The following is a 21,991-nucleotide window of genomic DNA, read 5'->3' as shown; positions in this document are numbered from 1 at the left end:
ATCTACTTACGGACACAAGATACTGTAGAATACACGTATTGATAATGGCATCTTATAGTAACTTCCGCAAGGAATTGACAAATTACAAAGAGTTAAAAATATCAAACTGTAATTGCGACACAGATTCAACAGCAACAAAAAATTTCTCAAATTAATAATTATACAATAAAAGTTATACGAGTGCGAGATTGATTGATCTGCCAAACATTTAATTCTTCGTAGGTTTGTAAGCACTGGTTAAATTGATCGGAAGTAAAACCCTTCGCTAATGTTCTTTGCTTTGCATCTGAGACTCTAAATTTGGTTTTACGAAGCAATTAGGAGCGTACACAATGAGATATAGCAATTCATACAACATGCAATATATATAATATGCAGACCAATAGTATCAAGTATAGATAACTTGATATAATGTATACAGAGATCGTACAATAAATATACTTTACCTAACACTGCTGCTACCATCTTCATCAACAATCTCTTTTATTAGCTCGTATATAGCATCAATTGGTAGCATGTGCCTAAAAATATTTTAAAATATAACTGTTAACACTCTTTTGTTCGTACGCTAAAATAAACTGTAAGAATGTATGACTTACTCAGGTTTTTTTATGTCATCACTGAGCGAGGCTCTCGACATTTCCGTCAGCCTAATTGCTTCCTCTATATCATCCTTGTCAACATCATCGGCTAATCGGAGGCGAGCCTTTAAAAAATTTCCATCGGATTAGAATCATATATCAGTCTTAAACACTTAGTAAAATCAACTATGCAATACAATCTATACAACTACTAACTAATGCAGTAGCCAATCGTAGAATTGACAGCAGTGTTCTAGCTGATGTATACGTTGAGTCGATGTTATTACGAGCTTCTTTGCGAATTTCAATGTATGCGCTAGTGATATAATCAGTCAAATTTTCTGGAACAGTGGGATTCTTTGCCTTGCAAGTTGCGATATAACGACTACAAGGTAGAACAGTCGATTAATTATTTCTCTAACAGTTTAAAAAAAGTTCAAAGATTTTGAAGTACTCTTTACAATTGAATACAATATTGCGAACCTGACGAATTTCATATCTAGCGGTTTTATATGACTAGGAGGCTGAACTGAATTTTGATGAACATAAGTAATATGTTGTGCAAGTCTGGGAGTGTAATAAATAAAAGTTAAATTTACAATGTTGCCTATAAAATCACATTTAGCCTCTTGAGAATTCAAATTTTTAAATCCAACCTTAGATCATTGTCTCGATTGGGTTTATCTCTGATGACCCAGAGTAAGTCAAATCTTGATAACAAAGCTGCAGGCAACTGGATATTTTGTTCGGCAGTCTTTCTAGGATTGTAGCGTCCACATACAGGGTTAGCGGCAGCAAGAACAGACACACGCGCATGCAAATTTGATATAATACCAGCCTTGATGAAATTATAATAGTTAGCTATCATTAAAATACGAGTACTTGATATACCCAGCATTTAATAAAAACCAAAGTGCTACCTTTGCAATAGAGACGGTTTGTTGTTCCATTACTTCATGTATTGCGGTTCTATCGTGATCTAACATCTTGTCGAATTCATCAATGCAACATATACCTTGATCTGCCAATACTAGAGCACCACCCTCTATTGACGAAATCGTTGACACAAGGTTATTAAAATTGCTATCGTAATAGCATTGCAAAAAAGAAAATTTTTACCTAACACCATTTCGTTCGTAATTGGATCTCGCATGACAGCAGCGGTTAGACCAACACCAGAGCTACCACGGCCAGTTGTATATTGACCTATAGAAGCGAAAAATGATAAGTGATATCAATTTCAGACTACAAGTTTATAGTATTAAATTCACAGAACAGCCTTCATTTGTACTAACTGCGAGGAGCAACACGGTCAACGTATGACAGCAGTTGACTCTTTGCAACACCAGGGTCGCCCATTAAGCAAATATTAATGTTACCTAAATTATTCAATTAGTACGCGAGATGGTTAGATTAAAATTATACATTGAATAAAAATCTGTTAGGATAATTACAGTACTTAATAACATCATTTATATTATACTTGAAATAATATATATCATAAAAGTTAATGGCCATTCTTAGTACCTCTAATTTTCATGCCATGAGGTGATCTATCAACACCACCAACAAGAAGTAATAATAGAGCCTTCTTGATATCTTCATGGCCATAAATTTCTGGAGCTAGGGACCAAGCTAGCCGTTCGTACATGTTCTTAGCTGTATGGAATTTATTGAAAATTTTTTGGCTATCTTACGTTAAATTCATATTTAAAAGAAAGATAAAATCTTACTAACCATCTTCTAATGCGCTCAGTTCTTCCTCGGTTAAAGTATCGGCTCTAAGTTCATCATCTTCAGATTTATTCATCTTTATAATATTCTGGTGGGTAAAAACGGTTACGTTAACACATATTGCATAGTAAATATAGCATAAGGTTAGTAGCAAACTCTTAAACCTACATGGGCTTCTAAAAAGGTATCCGACAGCAATCCTTGTGTTACTTGTCGGAATCCAGACTTGAGGGCAGGTAAGAAGATCTATGATGTTAGCAATTAAGGTCTCATATACGATTATGAAAACTATTGTCAGAATTATACAATTCATCTAATAGATAGTATTATTCATGCAATATCATAGTGACTGTATAAAAAAAGGATACTCCTGTTACGCAAATGTGATCCCCGGGCGTAGCTAATCGAGCCAGCTCACCCTTGGCAATGATATTCATCGAGCGAGGAATATGACCAACAGGTACTTGATCGCTCTAATGTGAGTAGTATTGGATGATATAGAACTTATCAAGTCAACATGCTTATAGTTTAATGGCAACTCTGAATAAATTTCGTACATGTTCTTGTATCTTCAGTTCCTGGTATTTAGTAAATTTGGAACCTCTGGTTTGCAGATACAGTCGTCCGCCGGAACTATAAACAAGAATTGATAACCATCATTTATATCAAATGGATATGTCATCATAACAATATGCAGTATATTTGGAAATTGTCATCATTATTTGAAAGAAAGTTTTTATACTTGTTGGAACGGCACTCTTGACTTGGACAAGTCGAAAGAGGGATAAAATTAGGGCTAGCGATCTTGTGAATAAAGTTTAATAAAAGGAATACGTGAAGTGATATTTAATCTTAACAGGTCTCATTGCAAGTCATTGACCTACCGGTTGATAAGATTCTGCACCACACTGGTCACAAGTGTATGTAGCAACAGACATCATTGGTTTAACTTCGGTTACACGAGTAACAATACCGCGAACAACGACTAATTTTCCGATACTTTCAGCTTTGATCTTTCTTAATGGCAAAGGTTTGACACGAGACATATGCTTGAAATGGACTTCACTATATTTTGACGAGAATGAAAGCGATTTTTTATAATTAGTACATCTAAAATATTGTTTTTGCTATCTGATTAGTACTTAGCAGGAATAAAACTATCACCTCTATCCTAAAACTCGAACAATGTTGCTGTTGTAGCCCTTACGAATAATGGATATTTATGCTAATAAGATAATAGCTATCAATGTGCGGGTAACTTACAATCTTCGAAGTAATTCGGGTGGATACTTATTGCGAGCTTCTCTAAAAGCATCTGCGGCATTGTCAGGATGATTTCGTTGCTCCATTAACAGTCGATGCTCAATGAAGATGTCTAATGCATCCTTATTTGTTGGCTGATTATGGAGATACGAGTAAATTCAATTCAACTTCATCATGACGACAGTCTAACAATATTTCTTTTAAAATGCGTACTAGTCTAGCTACTAGCTAAGTAATAATAAATTCAATTTGATAAAAGGGATCTGTTGTAAGTATCACTATCAATTGAACAAACCTCTTTTAGTTTGTAATCTGGTATAAGGTCAAAAATGACGTCGGAAAATATCTGAATATAACGTCTGGTATTGCCAGTAATGGATTCTGCTAGCTCAGCATCAATCTTTAGAAGTTTTTATAGAAGATATGATATATGTCAATCAAGGTTTGTACAATGTTTATGAGTGTATACTGTATAGTTCGATCTAGGATTTTAAAAGGATAGTAAAATTACTCTTTTGCTATTAATTAAACAGATATTGACATTTGATGATCAATTGCTCAAGCAGAAATTGTGCTTGTTATCGAAAACCTGCAAGTGTCTACAGTACTGTACTATACTGTACTGTATTGTATGAATTTCAAGACACCCACTCGGTGCTCACTATCGTTACACCAACGCCTCTGGTGTCCATCCTAGAAATCATGTAGTTTTGCTGAGACTGTATAGTATGAATCTTACCTCCTGAACATCATCCAGATCGACGGTGATGTCTACTTGTTCACGATGAGCAATGTTTGTCTATGAAAATTTTCAAAAGGATTGAATGATAGATTAGGAAAGAAATTGCGAGGTATGCGCTCCACTGGTAATAAACCAATGTCGGTCAGTCATTGGTTAGTACTAGAGTATAACTTGTCCCGATGTCACTTTTCGTTACAAGTTTTATCACTACAATCATGTTACTTTAATTCGATTCTACTTGATCTTATCTCATTACTAATTGCTCCGCATAGACAAATTTTTTCTCGATGCCATCTTCGATGTAGAAGTCAGTCAGGAATTGTTTGCATCGATCTATATAGTGAGTGTCCAAAAAATAACATTTTACGATCAATAAAATGAATTGTACACATACCTAATTTCTAGGTATGCAAACTACTTCTCCTCAATCAAGTTGTCCTCTAACTTTTTCAACATGATTCCGTTGCATTACTGTACAGTATCAAATCATGTAATGGATCCTTTTTATACCTTTATGTTCTGTATAATCCGTGGTAGGCATTTTGAACTCTGATGATTGATCGGCTATCCAAGTACGTCTAAAGCGAGTTACAATCGTTCACAAATGATTCCTTAGCTCTCTTTACCGCTATCTACAAGATGAGTAGAATAGTTTGAATGTAAACGTGCAGACTGATCGGTTTACTAAGCGCCTTGTCAGCGTTTCGCAATGAATTTGCAAATGAAAATACTGATCAACAAGTGAACAAGACCTACAGCAACTTCAGCAAGTCAATAGTTGAATGGGATTGCAATGTTCGCGTTGCTATAGTGAGTCTGGTACAGCAGCGTTGTCTTTGGTGTTGTTCACGATCGGCCTTTAACGGTTAGCGAAGAATTTGAAACAATGTGCAGCTCGCTTGTTTGGTGATCACGTGCTCGAGTTTGGCGGGAAATTTGCTGCACTAGCCAATCGCTCAGCGACGTAACGATAATGGCTCGGTACGGTACGTATTGGGTACAGTACAATGCGGTCTTGTTGCTCTGTTAATTAATGAAGAATTTTAATTAACAAGAGAAGAACGATCAAGTCTTGTCTGTTAAGCGATCAAATTAACCGAATCAACGCAGCGTTATACTATGATCATAGAATTTTAGAGAAACTAGAGATGTAAACTGATAGACAGTAAAATACGCTTTCTATTAACAGCGAGTTTGAGTAGTCTCCGTCAACTGGCGATGCAGTATTTCTGAAGCACTGTTCGAGGGTAAGCTTGCAACTTGACAACAGATGCACCACCTACAAGCGTACCGTAGTATTTCAGTGAACTACTACGGTACCGTACTGTATGCTATACAGTACTATGATCATTTCAGTTTGGAGAAACTAGACATGCAAGCTGACAGAGCTAATAACACCAGCAGCGGCTTGTGTAGTCTCCGTCAACAAGAAGTGCGGCATTTCTGAGGTATCATTTTCACCGTACTGTACTGTGCATATTGTACGAAACTCAGGTAAATGTACTGTACTGTACATTGCGCACGCGCAAGCTTGCAAGCGCTACTGTACGGTACAGTACACACTCGCACACTGTACTGTACAATGTACTGTACGGTACAGTAAAGTACTGTGGCAAGAATTTCCTCGTACAGTACTGCACTGTACTAGTACTGCACTGTACTAGTACCGTACTAGTACCGTACCGTTCTTGGCCTAGCCTAAAGCTACCTCAAAATTAGCCCGCGAAATCACCGTGTGTAACATTGTATACAAAGGTCAGGGACCACTCTGATACAGTACTACACGGCCATAAAAATTCTTCACCAGCTATTCTACTGCTCCAGTACAGTATGAAGATATAGTACGTCGAAAAGTTGATCACTTCCAATCAATCTGCAGCAATTGCAGCTCATTTTCTCCAAGTTTAATCTGGTCATTTTGCCCTTTCTATCATCGAAATCACTACAGATATCAAGTAGAGAGATCAACAGCTTGAGGGAGAAATTCTTAATTCATAAGACAGTTGAATACCATGGGTGTTGATCCAGCTTTACTCGATAACATCGATCAATTTGTTAAAGATGAAGGACGAATTGTAATTCCAGCTAGAATTGACTTTCCTTCTTGTTCATTATTGTTTGTCGTTGATTTTATTCCATTGCATAGCTACAATGACATACATGTCCATAATATTGCTAAAATATTCCATATTCCATTCCATTTATTCATGAATTGCTTTAATTTGTTCAATATTAGGTGACGTATAAATGGTTAAGTCAGCAATTGTCGCTAGATTGTCGTAAAGCCAAAGAGTAAGTTGAGATGACAGTTGGCATGGACACGACTGTATCTTCTTACCAATAATGAATAACAATCTATACTATGTATCTTTTTCTGTCCAGTTATTGGAATATTCAATCAATGTCTTGGTACATTTTCTACAACCAGATTGAATATTCTGTATCTCTAATACTCTATAGTATATCGTATCATACTTACGATGGCTTAGAGAACTAATCTACACAATTTCTAACGTCATTTTCTACAGCCACATTGATTACTTTATGACCTTCATCATGAATAGCATATCGTGTTGTAACTTAGATTAGCATCGAAAATACTTGGCATGAAACTTTAGGCAACAAGCAATCTGTTACTACTTACAGTTACATACACAATTTTCCACATCTTCTCTTATCCCTGAGAATCTATTGGATAGTAAATCATAATTTACAATAATTTAAAACACGTAGTGTCGAATTCCTTAAGCGGTAAATAATCAGTTACTATCAAATCTGCCCGATTTTCAACATATTCACCTTTTAATACTCATACTGTGAAGAGCTCATAAATGTGATATCAACATTATTTCCTCTATTATATGCCATTCTAATAAACTTTATGAACCAGGAAATGACATAAAAATACCTCGTGTTTATAAAATTTTAAGCTATACCTTAAAATATAACGTATAAACTAAAAGGATGACGTTCAATATACAATTAATATTTACTTGTAGGATTTTACGTCAATATGTTGAAAAGGAAAGATCATCCCAAGATAATCATATCCATGTCATTTATTTTATTACTGGAGAATTAAAAGATAATAAAGTTAGTATTAGCCTTCTCATACAATCAATCATTTATTAATTATAATTGATTAAACGTAAGAACCTCTATTGATAAAAAGGATGAAAAGATAAACCGAAATAATCCATTTCCATTAGTGTTTACTGTGTAAAGATTTACTTCCATGTTTCCATTACAACTATGACACTGTTCGTTAGCATTGCTAATGTAGTTCGTAATAAGTTATTAAGCAAGAAAATTCAATATCATACTTACTGCACTCCGCACCATGACCTAAAAGTTATTTATCATTTTAATCTTAGGGCTATAAAGTTATTTTAGTAACTGAAAATAAATTAGAAGGTAAGTTAAAATGCCATCATTGTACAGTACTATTACCCTATATTATTATAGCTAATACACAGTACTAGCTGTCACACGGTATATCACTGGTAGTGCTAGCCATAGAACGTCTATTTGATCAGTTTTCTCGGTTAATCTTGATATTCTAAGTTGGCTATAAACGGGATATTTAATATTGCATTTATTTTGATTCTAATTTATAGAGTGTAAAGGTTCTTTCGCTTCCATAAATTCAACTGAGATTTACAGTGTTCAAAATTCCGTTTTAAAAGTAATCATCAACTTAAAATTTCTTATTAAAATAAACATTGTAACTTTAATACTGTAATGTAAAAATTGGATATATATTTCTGTTAAAGAATCTCTCATATTCCAATTTTACAATTTCAGGATATTGAAACTTTATACCTAGCTGACTATGAAGCATTTAAAGACAGTAGCAACGATATTTTAATGTGGTCTGTAATATTGACTATATGACTATACCTCATCATTGAAATACTGTATATAAATCATAGATTCACCTTATAATTACAGTATTGTGGTTTATTGAATTAAAGGATTTATACTCTAAAACGATACATATTCTCTCTATCTTATAGCAATTCCAATATTATATGTGAACAAGTAAAATTTCGTAAAATTGACAAGAAACCATCTGTCGTCTCCACTGATAGAACAACAACTGGTATGCGTTCTGATACTGTATTTTCTCCCCTTGACGTATTAATTCAAGTATTGCTCCTTTAAGCACGTATTATTAGCGCTTATAAAGGAACGTAAAATAATATAACAAAACGTTTCTTAGCACTTGTTAATTGACCAAGGTATACAAATTTTTCTTAATTTTAATCAGTTTCTCCTAAAAAGCCTAGTCAAACCTCTTTGAGCAACAATGTAAGCAAATTTTTTCTAAACATATATAACTACTACATACCCTGTGTGAAAATTTAACTATTCAGAATAAACGTATTTTTAAATGGTGGTAATGTGGCACTACCTTCTGAAAATGTAGGTAAAAAGTATTGATCATATTTCTTAAAATTTAGAAGTCAAGTCATAAAACTGGTAGCGATAAGAAAACTTTAGCGGGCTTTTGGTCTGATGCAGCTAAAGCTAACACAGAAAATGTAGGTCACTGATTGTAAGAAATTATTCCATTTTATGTTTATTACGCTATTGTTTGGTATTCACGCATCACTTATGTTTTTCTATCTGTATCCCAGAAAAGCGTCAAGAAAGAAATTAATGATGATAATAAGCCGAATGTAGATAGTCTTCCAGGTAAAAGGATGCTAATATGAAAATATAATTTAAAAATATTTTTGCTACGGTAATCAACAAATTATTCTTAATTGAAAGGAGTCCCCAAAGAAAAAGCTGATGAAAAAGTAGTTAAAAAGGGGAGTAAGAAACTTGATGATGTAATAACAAAAACTGAACACCCTGCAAGTAATTCAGAGATTAAATCGGAGATCAAGGAAAGAAATAAAAAGCACGAGAGTAAAAAGTCTAAAGGCCGTGACGAAAAACAGCAACTTAAGATTAAACACCCTGTAGCATCCCGTCAACGTTCACCTCAAAAGTCGCCCCAAAAGTCCCCTTTAAAGCAATCTCAAGAATCACCTCAAAAAAGGTAACTATAAATTCTTATACATTCCTGCAACATTACAATTCACTATCCAATTAACCGTACCATGAATATTTCAGAAAATTGATAGTGGAAGAGGCTGATGCACTTCAAGAGGTAAAGTTTTTAATGCGATCAAAATTCTAATTCCTGATAGCTGTTACTACTAAATTTGTGCTAAATTAAAACTGTTTTTAGGAAGAAGAAAAGAAAGTCAACTCAGATAAAGATCAGGAAGACGGTAAATCATTTTATAGATCTACATTTTTTAAGTGATCTGCAGTATATTAATAGCACGTTTATGATATTGGTATATATTGGATATAGATTCTAGTCTACGCTCATCAGAATCTACGGAAGTTGCGAAACCTAGAAGAAAGAGGAGAAAAGTGCTTACATCCAAGGTTTACATGAGTGCGGATGGATTCATGGGTAATAAGCATGCATTGTAACGATATTCGTGAGCAATAAGCTTTTAAGGATCTATACCTAATTTTTTTATCTTTTATGTACCACAATTCGATTTCAGTCACTGAAAAAGTATGGGAAAGCCAATCAGAATCAGATGATGAGCCAGAAAGTAAAACAACTGAACGAAAAGAAACAAACACTGTCAAACCACTCCCTGCTGCTCGTCAAACCACCAAGAAATCTAACAAATCAAGCAAGCAGTCATCCTTGACGAGCTTCTTTAAGAAAATGTAAAATTGATTACGAAATTGGTCATCACATATTCTAACTAATAGTTATTATACCTTTGGTGACATAAATATACTTGGTACCTGATATCGATCTCAATTCAGTCCTTATTAATTATAGCATAGCAATCATGGAAAGATTATAATTTCTCTAATGGGTATATTCTAAATATCTATTTTCACATCGCGCCGATTTTATTAGTGCAAATAGAGCTATTATCTATTTCTATAGAAAGTAGATACTGATAATAATCTGAGTTCTGATCGTTTATGCCACTTATACTTGTTAATGCATTAGCAAGAATTCTTCGTAGAGTAATATCATTAACTTAGGTACTGTCAGTTTTCGTTTTGTACTATATATATAAATACATACGTATACTTTTATTTCTGCAACAAAAATATATGTAAGTGATTTAATAATGTTTCACGCCAAGGTGCAACTGTATATATCGTTAGTCTCCTGTTTACGTATAATTCAACCGCAAAACGTAAACTTTTTGTTATTATTTTACATTACTACGCTCATAGTTTGAACAAGCTACTGTATTTCAGGCTTCAAATATGAGTTGATATCAATTATACTATACTTGTTACAGACTTTCTTGAATATTAGCGATGTATCGTTTTTCTATTACTCTTAAATTGTTTTATCCATTACAATCAAATTTACTGTCTGAACAAAGTTATACAATCTTTGATTGAAGTAAAAATCCTATTAAGCTATCTTGTTAGTGAATGACTTAATTTAAAAGATCCATGAACGGCTTTCGCCAACATTTTTGTTTGATGACTGTCACGTACACCTGACCACTATTGGTAGATCTTAAAAAATTATTGTGTATTATTATTGCACAGCAGAGATAGGAAACTTCAACGATTCTAATAACAACTGCCCGTATTTTGATGCGATGAAAGTAACAGTAAATGATCACCCAATACAGATTTAAGTGGAGAAATCAATCTACTGTATTGGTTGAGGATAGTGTGTGTAAGAGTTATTAACTATTCTATTACTAATTGCTGTAGCTCATAATCTATCGACATAAAGTATAAACGATCGCCTACTATGAGATTTAATGGAATTTATTATATTAAGTGCATACAAAAAGCGTATAATACATTAGCTTACTTCATGGAAATACTCGTGCTAGCTCGAATTGAAGTCTATCAAAATTATCCAAAAATTAGCACGCATCACAATACATAAATACAGCACAAGTACGCCCAAATTTTCATCAAATCTTAAATATATTGTTTTAATAGTCGACCCAATTTTTCAATCCCTTCAATAATTGCGCTCAGGGAAGGCCTTCTCTTTGCCGGTGTAGTCCAACAACGAAGCATGATGCTATATCTAATATAAAATGTGGATTACCCGATATTAGTAAGGAATTAACACTAATATAAATACAACGATTCCATGCTACTGTTACTTGATGGTCAGTGCCTGATATTAACAAAAGGAACGTTATAAAATGCTATATAACTCTTTCTAGGTATTTTACTTTACGCTACCATCATTCTAACCGATTAGTGACAATATAATGAACACACTTTTGTAGCTGATTTATACATGATTATATAACGGACGATTATCCCACACAGTATATCCCCTTTTATTATTCATAAATTACATCTAATTTCTATTTTATTATAGGCATCATCACGTTTAGATTTAACTATATATCTGCAACAAGTGAAATGACATCTTGCAGGAGTATTCTAGATATGAAATATTATAGCACTGCGACTCTAGCAAGATAATTTACAAATCTACAGTACTTACAGCTCTTCAGGACAATTCGGTGGCCGCTCTAGACGATATCCACTTCTTAAATGAGTGCATAAATCGTTATCTTCAACAGACTTATACGGAGTTGTTTGGCATAACGTCATCAATTCCCACATTACAACACCAAATGACCACTATAAAAAAAAAGAATTGCTTTAATCTTAAGTCTCTACTTAGCGATTGGTATTTTTACAAGATCAACACTATCTATCAAACTACCATGTCGCTATTCTTGTCAAATTTATACGATGTCAACGATTCCACAGACATCCATCTTATAGGAAGTATTCTATCTTGGCTAACACTGACATAATCATCACTAAATAAACAATCTGCTAATGCTTTGTCACCAAGTTTTACTTTGCAATTGGTTGTTGAGACCAGCCTAATAAAGTATATATGAAATAGATTTATATTGCAGTTTGTTGTAAAAGGGTCATGACATATGAATTTCCTTGTAATAAGCTCAAGAAAATATTAGTCTTAGTTACAGAAATAATCTTTTCTACCTACCAGCAATTTCGGACTGCCACGTCTTTATGAATAATGCCACGAATAGCCAAATGTCGTATACCTTGCGCGATTTGTTCTGCCATTTCCAATAATTTAAGTGTAGTTACAGCCTAGTAAACATATATAAAATTACTAAAACATTAGTAAAATTAAAATTTTCTTCTATCAAGTATGGATGTGATCATGATAAATTTAATTAATTTTACCAATTTCGCAACAGTTAGTAGTATGAGGCACTCTACTTATAGCATTTATTCAAGAGAAGATTGGTGGCATACTGATAACTACGCTCACCTTAGTCCTACCACGCAAGTAGCTTTTCAAATTACGAAGATTTTTACCATCATATAGACAATACTTATGATGTTTATCATCAACGCAAATTCCTAATATTGCCAGAATATTACTATCTTTCAGCCCGTAAGTTTTAGCTCCTTCTTCTAAAAACTTCTTTTCATGCTTTCGCTCAGGGCTGGCATTAGTATCTATATTAACATACGCATATTATAGCGAAATTTTGTTGTAAAATCATAGCTACACTCTAATTAATAATGTCGGTATAGATTTCCATATAGCTACGAAATATTAATGTTACGGCTATAGAAAGATATGGTCTAACTTTTCGTTATTTCCAAGGCTTTTATAAAAATCGGTTTTGTTTCACATGTATCCATTTTTAGAATGCCGTTATAAACTCCGCTAAATTTTCCTAGTAATTCAATGACATAATTGTAAATATTTTTTAATAACATTATTCATTTATATCACTAATATCATTAGATTAACTTAATTCAAGGATATTCGCAGTTACCAGTCATCAAGACACTTTTTATATCGAATTGTTTGCGCTTAATGAAAGCTTCTTTTGGAAGATCTACCTCACCATTTCTTTGTTCATGTCTGTGGCCAAAATATACATGCGTAAGTAGGATAATAGTAACAGGAATCATATACAATTTTTATCTAATTTATTTATTTACCACTAGCATATCACTAACCTAGAGTAATGGCTATAACTATGATCACGGATAGCACTCTGGACGTTGATCGTTATTGATATTGAGAGTAAAGCGATAAAAAAGGTAACAACCGCTGCAGTAATGATATTAAGTCCCAGATACGAGATAGTAATTGTATCTCCTAAGTTAATAAAGAAAAACAGATAGACTTGATTAATAATAGTGTTGATGTTACTGAAAAAAGACAAGTCAAAAATAGAGAAAGATTACATATTAATTTGAGTAAAATTATGCAATTTGCCAATTTTTCAAGAATACACAAAAAAATTAGCCGAATAGAAATATTTCGCTACTTATTAATTCAACATTTACATTTATAACATCAATTGCTTACCATCAGTGCTAATTGGACTCTTTTGATCTGTTTTATGTATACCATTTAATAAAGATTGCGAGTATTCCAAATATCCAGCGCGATGCGATACAGTATATATATATAAAATAGATACCCGACATCGTAAATATTTTAATATTGTTAAGAAATGATACTAATAGTTATAATACATCTTTGAGAAGATATGTAGAAAGAAAATAACGTTCATTATTTTCAAACCTTGCTCTTGACAATGTTTAAGAAAGATCAAATGGAGGTTTTGTATGGCCAAAGTAGTGTAGCTATTAAACTTAATATCAATGGAAATAACAGCTTTACCACTGATTTTTTTCGAACAGCTGATGACCACCGTTAAATCTATGATAGAGAACATGTAATATGTATAAATTGAATTAATTAATAAATAAATGCAGATAACGTTAGATGAGCTATTAATGCTTGCAGATGTCTTATTTTAGCAGTAAACGAGTTTATATATCTACGAGTATCGATCAAACATTATCTTTCTTCTATTTTAATTTATCAACACATAGAGATGTATTGAATTGTAGTATTTTCCTTCTCCTCACTAATCAATCGAATTACATGGCTTTAGCACCTAATTAAATCTTTCGCGCTACATTCGTGATATTAATTACTCAATTTATCCGAAATGATACTTCTCAAGCAGTTACTACAAAACAAAAATTGACACAACTATGGCGCATCCCAAATACAATCATGAAATAAAATAAAATCAAAATTGTTTACGACTTACCGCAAGTATTATCGAAATGGCATACTATGGAATTACTATCGCCAGCTGAAATTGTTACCAAACTACTGTCGTTACTTTGCGTTTCAATACGATTTGAGATATTCTGCAAAAAATAATAAAAGAATAGATGAGCGTAATTGAAGAGAGGCCAGAGTTACCTGTAACTGATTGAAGCGATTCTCTATTGGAAAGTAATCACGATTAGAATCGATATTTATTTTTGTTCTAATTATACAATTATTGTCTATAAAACTCTATTTTAATATACTATATATATGGTTGTGAGAGATTCAAGCACCAATTGGTGTCTCTGTAATTCGATTTTTAAACGATTGCCAAGCTTGTAAGTGATAGATCACGTAAACAACTTAAATTCTAACCTTTTCAGGATCATGATAACGAAATGATAATCGATCGATTTGATGAGGGACGGAAGAAATGAAATTGATTGCTTGCTGCTGCCGCTGGTCGTCTTTAATATAGAAAAGATAGGAAGAAACCCCTACACAGAGTTAATAAAAATAATTTTATGCAATGATAATGAAGACCGCTACAATGGCCTTAGCGTGATAAATATTTTATAACTATAATCAGCGTAAGCGTATTTAATGTATTTAAAATTGGACTAATTGATGACGCACAAGAAGAGGAATCTATCCTGACCCCGTTCCTTTACTTTACGCTACAATTACTATTCAGTTACAATATTGACACCTATGTGTAGTTATATTAAAGGATATCCTTATATCATAAGCATAAGCTACAGGAATAAATATCACCTAATAAATAGTTTATATCAACGCCTAAATAGCACTAGTATAATTCACTTAAAAATATTAAACAAATTAACTTTTTATGTTGTACACGGATCCAAATCACTGCTAGAGAATATGTCAACCTCATAAAACATCGTTCCTGAGTAATCTATTACTATTCAGATTTAACCATTACCATATAAGTGATGCGTCGTATTAGCCGATAAATAGACATCCAAGGAATGAACGCTAATAAATAGAAGCCATTGTAGGAAAATAATCTTGTAAATTGCCATAATGGAAATACACCTCTGTTATCTATAGTAGTATATAGATGTTTATCGGAGGATATCTAAAAAATTTTATATGCAATCAAGAGAGGACTGAAAATGAATTTTGTAACTGCTGAAAATTATGCTATCTCTATCGAAAACAATCTCATCCACATTATTTCAGTTAAAAGTTATATTGTAGTCTAACTTGTAAAGGTACGCAGAAAAAATATAATTTATTGTACTAACAGTTACTAAACCAGTAAGACGTAACTTACTGACTACTTTTACACTGTAGGATGATCTAATTTATATAGGCCTACGCAATCTCTATTAAGCTATACCTATAGTAACTATAGTAACAGATCACTAAAACTTGCTGACTATACTCCTCGTAATGAAGTATTACTCGACACCTTGGTTTGGTAGTAGGCATAGAATTATGTACGCCTAAAATAGCCGCTTGAGGAAATAAAAATATTATAGGCACTAGAATAAACAAAAGTTGAAAATTTTAATATCGACTAACTATTTACCTACCATATTTCAACAATATGCCAGGCAACATCATTATTGGATAGGTTAGCAATAAGTTAAAATATTACTGGTAAAATCGTCATTACTTTATCCACGCCTTTTATGAGTTGCCATGGCTACTTCTTACTAATCGTATATTAAAAATAGTTCTATATTCGAAACTTACCGGCAAATTCTTGCTCGTTTCTTGTCAATGACGTCGTATACTAAATAGGCTATATCCTCAAACCTCCAATTATTGATTCGAAGATATAGGATAATAACTAGACATAGAGGAAAAATAAAATCATTCAAGCTTTCACCCGGATTTACTGCAATTGCATGCCATCACAATGACCAAAACAATCTTTATTTCTTTGTATTTCTGATAATATAATGTATATAGACAGGGGAAAGGAGACAGAGAGATGATGCAAAATAATGCAGTAAAATTTCTATTTAAAGCAGATTTTGACTTTTAGAACTTTAGCCTGTAAAATCAACAGGTAGCCAATTTCCGATCATCATTATCGGCATCGTCTAGAAATTAATGTAAAGTCAAAAATTTTCAAACCTTATTGTAAATGTGCGATATTCTGGATGTAATAATTATGGGAATTGCAATCCAGTACATGACATTCTGAAGCTTCGGTTTTTCTAATTTAAGAAAGAATAAAGGGCTTGAAACGAACTAATTACAAATCTGCTACATTATCGCAAATATGGTACCAGCATAAGTGTAATAATCATCGGACTATTTCTATAATATTTTAAGCCTCTACCAAAATTATGCATACTCTCTGCGATATCATAGTAACTGTTAAACAGCATAAAATTTTAATTTTTTAGTTGGAGAATAATAAAGCCCTAAACAGTTGGATTGGTTTGGTACCTCAAATATAATCATCGCATTATGATCAATTTAAGACCTGCAATAATTAAGAGTTATATATGCTTGATTGCAATGGTGTTGTAATGTATCACAACATATCAAACACTAGCAGAAGGAGGTAATAGGTATACTGATAGGATACGATTGTAAATCCTATTATAGAAGTGCGTAAATATCATGCTCTTATAGATATATTACAATACACAGTCAGACGTCTTAGGACAACTATGCCAAAACAAATCTATGGATACGGTTAAGGTTTATTGAATAATTTATACCATACCGTATATAATTATAAACGAATACGACCTATATTAACGTAATTATACGTCTAATATATTTTTTATTATCAGAAATAAACATATAGAATTATTGTTTCAATTGCTTAATTTAATATTAAGAATAATTTCATATCGAATTGATATTATCCTAAATAAATGCTATTATTTCATTTAAACAAGTTATAACCTGGCTAATCATAAAATATACTTTAATGTATCATAACAGTTATTTATAATTGAAATGGTAGCAGTTAAATAGCTAGACATGTTGCTAGCTTAAAAGGGTATCCAAAACATAGTTGTGAAATAACATAAAATAAATTACACAATGAATTCATAGCAAAGCCAATATAAGATGCAAATATTCGGATGTTGTATGTACAGTTCAATATTTAAACAGTATCATTAATAACGATGGCACAAGCTATTTCTTTTTAACCCGTCTCCTTTTCTTACTTAATCGTCCTGAAAGCTTGAGAATTTTGGTTAATGTTTCGGCTTGCATTCTTACACCGATCGTTATTTTTAATTGTGGCAGACGTGCTAATTGTAAGAATAAAAGATTTCATATGAATATATATCAAGAAAAATGAACGCAATTTGACGTTAATTAGTCATTATCACTATTTTAATAAGTATATTGCGATGGTTTATTTATTTTACGTTTCACTGCGAATATAAGTTTTAGCTTAAGTACCTGTTTTCCGCATAACTAGTCCATCTCTTATTTCCAAACCGCCTAGATCACCAATCAAATTTCCATCCAAATTTAATTCGGTAAGGTAGGTTGAATTGGCGATGAAACTAGCGACCAATATCGAAAATCAAAGTTTAAATGATCAATATTTACGAAGCATGAAACTTTATTTATTAATTTTCTAAGTAAACCAAAAATATCCATTCTCAACGAAACAATTTCTAAGATATAATAGTCTAATAATAGATTCATCGTGCATGAGTTATATAATGATATAATTTTAAGCTGGGGATAGAAAATAATGTTATCTGATCATTCCTTTTTAAGAATACTGTACTGTTATTCAATTTTAGTACAAATAAATAATAGAAAAATTTACCGTAATTAAATAAGTTTGAATTATAACTATATAAATATTATTAAAAAACTGTTGACTTTTGCATGCAATGAGTATACTTTTACCACACTATGTATAACAGGTTCGGTAGCAATAAACTTCTTGAAGATAGCTAGTAAATGAATAGTAGAGTCCTAATTTACAATCATCTATCTTATATTACTCATTATAATGTGAAAAAATTGCCTTATTGTTACGATATTAAATTACTTAAATGCCGCTTCCGATTAACGTAGATTGAAGAAAAATATTATTGAATGAATTTGTAGATATACTTAAGAAGTAAACGATAACAGGATAGACTAGGGTCTGTCGATTTTGTTATATGGGGATCTACATGATACCGTAAGGACTAAATGTTATTAAAATAAAGGATAGAATTCCTGTTTAATTGATTTGATTCATAAGGTCTTCTTATACATATTTTAAGCTTTTCTCAGTCGAAAGATGATTTAACATATATTAATTAATCTATTCTATAAATTTACTTTTTAAGCATCATCATAATTCCAAGAGGGGCAGAGGTATCGTTGTATAGACTAAGATCTAATCCGTTGTCTGCAAAGTGCAATTTGCTAATCCAAGCTCCAACGCCTGGAGGTACCGGAATTACTTTTTTCTTCCTTTTCTTCTTCTTTTTTCTCGCCGCCAGCGGTAAAAGTGCACTCCTTGATGTTATGCTTTTACGAGGATTACCTATGATTAAATAAAGAAGTACTGTAATTATTTAGTCTTCGAGATACGATTCATTACTAAAATCTAAAAATAAAACTTGAAGAGTTTAATCCAACCAAAGAGCACGATATCTCATAACAGTTTATATAAAAAATTTCTGCATACAGTACTATAAAGTTGCAGATACACTATTAATTTGATACTTTTGCAGCCCAATAGTGGCGATGTTACGATTAGTATTACTTTGCTGTAAATTATTTTTTGCGCTGGATATAAAAGATTTTCACGAGATATATCAGTACAATTACTATTTACTATAGTTGCGATAAATAAAGCATATAACAAATAACTTGTACAGCATATGATCCATAAGAGTACTGATCATTCTGCAGTATATCAGCATTGATGTAAATATTTATATAAATATTTATTTAAATTGATTATCTGTATTACTTGCGTTCTTCATTTCGTTAATTAATTGTTGCTGACGCTTTGTCCCTTCTTCTGCAGCTAGTTTAGCAGCTTCTGCTTCTTTTTTTTCCTTTTCTTGCCGCCTTTCGATAACTTCGATAATCGACTGCTCAACGAATGGTTCAATTAAGCTTCGAACCCCTTCAGGTCCTAGCTTATTGCTGTCTAGATAAACCTCTCTAATATCGCAAATGAATTAAAATATTTTAGAGAATTTATTAATGATAATCTTATGGAAAATGTTATTACGAATACTAAATATACGTATTTACCTAATTGCTGTGGATGAAATTGCTTTAGATAGAATTTTCCCACTCTTATGAGTCAATCCACAGTAATTTAAGCTTAATTTAATCAAGCTCGAATTTCCCTTTAATCCATTACATAGGCCTTCAACGCCTTCATCTCCGAATCTGTTCGATAATCAAACAAACCAATAGTCATTTAGTTAATCCTCAATTACTCAATGTAAAAATATCTTATCCATATTTTTATTACACTTTACCGTAATAACTTATGAGCTAGATTGTATTAACAGTAAATTAATTATCCGATTGTTTTAAGTAATTGTAAGCAAATGCACATAGAATCATTTGAACTAATCGTTTCATTGACAGTTATAACTACTAGAATCGTTTATTAGATCTGTTACATTATTCTACAAGGTGGAGAGCATTAATCACGATGATTTAGCAGTTGTCATAATGAACTTACTCATTGAAGTCTAGTACCAGATTGACTAGAGTGTTACTCTGAAATGATCTAAACAAAGTGATCGATTAAGAGAAGTGATTTTTAGTTTTATGTTTTCTACTTATTCATATACAGGCGGTATGAGCTCCAATTAGATACCAGCTTTAGATTAAACTAAATCGTTTCATTAATCCTACTTCTAATTTACTCACTTTGATAATCGAGCTATAGAATAAGCACCAATATCGCAATCCTCTAGTTCTAGGGTTGTTATTTTATAGTCTCCTTTTTCCATCATTAATGCCTACATACAGATATCATAATATAAATATTTAAAAAGTGAATGCACAAATAATTTACAAGTCATAACTTAATATGGATGTTAAATAAAGAATTCAACATGAATTTAAAACTGTAGTCGTCCGTTTAACTACTATGATTGCAAACTTACAAAATGGCCTGTGCTACTCCTTCTATGTTCGTTAATCTGGCTTATTATTTCTAGAAATGTAGCTATTCTTACAAGCTAATATTTTTGTAATGACCGAGTAATAGTCTTTTACTATTACTATATCTATGTAATATGCAGGAGATGCAAATTAAACTTGGCTACTTGGACTTTTTAGAAGATTAAGGTTTATAGCCTTTTACAGAGAAATTTGGGAATCGATTAGAGTAAACAGAAAATAGCTAAAGCTAAATATATTTTGTAATACGTTAATAATATTAGACGACCCTTCAGTAGCAAGATGTAGGGCTACAATAAACTTAATCTAGGATGCTCTCTTTGATGAAACATTGCATATTAAGCGTAAGCAAATTTGTATTATATTCATTCTGAAAAACTACTTCTTTGAGGCAAATCTTTTATGGGCTAAGAGGTTAACTAATTAAACATCGAATCAGAAATCCTTACTTTAAATACGCTAATAGAATAGATAGTTATTGGATCAACTACATATTGGATATTTTAGTGCACTACCTTTGCATTTCACATTTATCGATTTTCTAAATAAAAATTGTTGTTAGGATATGTGTAAAGGATTATTACATGTATGATGGCACAGTAAATTGATCATGACGGAGATCAGTAATTTTGTCAAGAGACGATATGGAGCCTGTAAGATGTGGCGTTGCAAGAACATTGAAAATAATCATATGAACTGCAGCAGACTTACCAAAGTTGCGGTATGACTATGTTGAAGAGGTATTTTCCATAAATATAATTCTTTAATAAATGTGTAATGGACATTTCTAATTGATTTGATCAGTGGTTCTAGCATATAATTCTTAACATTTGCGTCAGGATATATAATAAACTGTAAAAAGAAGCATTTTATAGAAGATTAAAAGATTGATAACGAAATTGCAATTACAATAAAATTCAAAAATTATGTCGCAATACTAATTCTATTATCAGAATGATCTTGACAATTTAATATGAATAATCATGATATCTTTTATATAATATGACTGGTCTGTAAATTTTTAATCAAAATACTGCTCTTATAAAGATTTACTATAGTAATTGATTCCGTACTCGCATATAATTATGCAAACGGCTTTAATCAAATAAAATTATAAATGCTAATACAGGTTCTATGCTGTAACTGAGCTGCACTATTTAAAATAAAAAAGGATAATAAGATGTTTAATTGAGTCAATTTTAGATCTATCAATTGTTAAGTAGTACATCGGTGATACTGGAGACTAGTATTATACTGTATTATGAGGTTAGTTTTGATTAGATGATTTCTATCTTAATAATAACCATGCATATCTCTATTCGAATAAAGTTACAAAAACATATCTACAGACTCTCTTTAGATAAGTTAAAAATTTAGTATAGGTTGATTATGATA

The 21,991-nt window shown here is 32.1% G+C and overlaps 4 protein-coding genes across 4 annotated transcripts in view; 1 reads left to right on the top strand and 3 right to left on the bottom strand.

Moving 5' to 3' along the window:
* Positions 1 to 158: 158 nt before the first annotated feature.
* TRIADDRAFT_19118 (uncharacterized protein) lies at positions 159 to 4,654 on the bottom strand (the record flags this gene model as incomplete). The annotated part of the gene is made up of 20 exons (XM_002108048.1): positions 159 to 294; positions 447 to 521; positions 600 to 706; positions 798 to 966; positions 1,065 to 1,148; positions 1,238 to 1,419; positions 1,502 to 1,626; positions 1,701 to 1,787; positions 1,877 to 1,960; positions 2,109 to 2,240; positions 2,319 to 2,403; positions 2,484 to 2,561; positions 2,684 to 2,788; positions 2,873 to 2,948; positions 3,058 to 3,119; positions 3,200 to 3,380; positions 3,579 to 3,712; positions 3,874 to 3,978; positions 4,318 to 4,377; positions 4,577 to 4,654. Coding segments are annotated over 20 exons (2,145 nt in total), but the record flags the coding sequence as incomplete, so codon positions are not given.
* Positions 4,655 to 6,332: 1,678 nt separating this feature from the next.
* TRIADDRAFT_52194 (uncharacterized protein) lies at positions 6,333 to 10,069 on the top strand (the record flags this gene model as incomplete). The annotated part of the gene is made up of 14 exons (XM_002108783.1): positions 6,333 to 6,395; positions 6,557 to 6,612; positions 7,320 to 7,413; positions 7,695 to 7,734; positions 7,938 to 8,005; positions 8,125 to 8,192; positions 8,337 to 8,422; positions 8,591 to 8,631; positions 8,784 to 8,864; positions 8,961 to 9,018; positions 9,097 to 9,370; positions 9,445 to 9,481; positions 9,563 to 9,605; positions 9,894 to 10,069. 14 exons carry the CDS (start codon positions 6,333 to 6,335, stop codon positions 10,067 to 10,069), a joined length of 1,185 nt encoding a protein of 394 aa, XP_002108819.1.
* Positions 10,070 to 11,307: 1,238 nt separating this feature from the next.
* TRIADDRAFT_52193 (uncharacterized protein) lies at positions 11,308 to 16,078 on the bottom strand (the record flags this gene model as incomplete). The annotated part of the gene is made up of 13 exons (XM_002108047.1): positions 11,308 to 11,419; positions 11,852 to 11,991; positions 12,077 to 12,242; positions 12,371 to 12,480; positions 12,665 to 12,855; positions 12,990 to 13,079; positions 13,182 to 13,270; positions 13,369 to 13,510; positions 13,943 to 14,080; positions 14,481 to 14,583; positions 14,639 to 14,734; positions 14,861 to 14,982; positions 16,048 to 16,078. 13 exons carry the CDS (start codon positions 16,076 to 16,078, stop codon positions 11,308 to 11,310), a joined length of 1,530 nt encoding a protein of 509 aa, XP_002108083.1.
* A 1,542-nt stretch (positions 16,079 to 17,620) lies between these two features.
* Positions 17,621 to 21,991, bottom strand: part of TRIADDRAFT_52192 (uncharacterized protein) — a gene marked incomplete at both ends in the record, with an annotated part of 5,207 nt that continues 836 nt past the window's right edge. The window contains 8 exons of the mRNA XM_002108046.1: positions 17,621 to 17,739; positions 17,894 to 18,000; positions 18,779 to 18,986; positions 19,419 to 19,615; positions 19,709 to 19,849; positions 20,151 to 20,198; positions 20,342 to 20,433; positions 21,308 to 21,448. Of these exons, the coding sequence (XP_002108082.1) occupies positions 17,621 to 17,739; positions 17,894 to 18,000; positions 18,779 to 18,986; positions 19,419 to 19,615; positions 19,709 to 19,849; positions 20,151 to 20,198; positions 20,342 to 20,433; positions 21,308 to 21,448 (1,053 nt within the window). The remainder of the gene's footprint in view (positions 17,740 to 17,893; positions 18,001 to 18,778; positions 18,987 to 19,418; positions 19,616 to 19,708; positions 19,850 to 20,150; positions 20,199 to 20,341; positions 20,434 to 21,307; positions 21,449 to 21,991) is intronic.

Source organism: Trichoplax adhaerens, genomic scaffold (genome assembly GCF_000150275.1).
Source record: "Trichoplax adhaerens TRIADscaffold_1 genomic scaffold, whole genome shotgun sequence".
NCBI classification, from domain to species: domain Eukaryota; kingdom Metazoa; phylum Placozoa; class Uniplacotomia; order Trichoplacea; family Trichoplacidae; genus Trichoplax; species Trichoplax adhaerens.
Note: the sequence above shows the minus strand (reverse complement) of the source record. Positions and strands in the feature narration are given on the sequence as shown.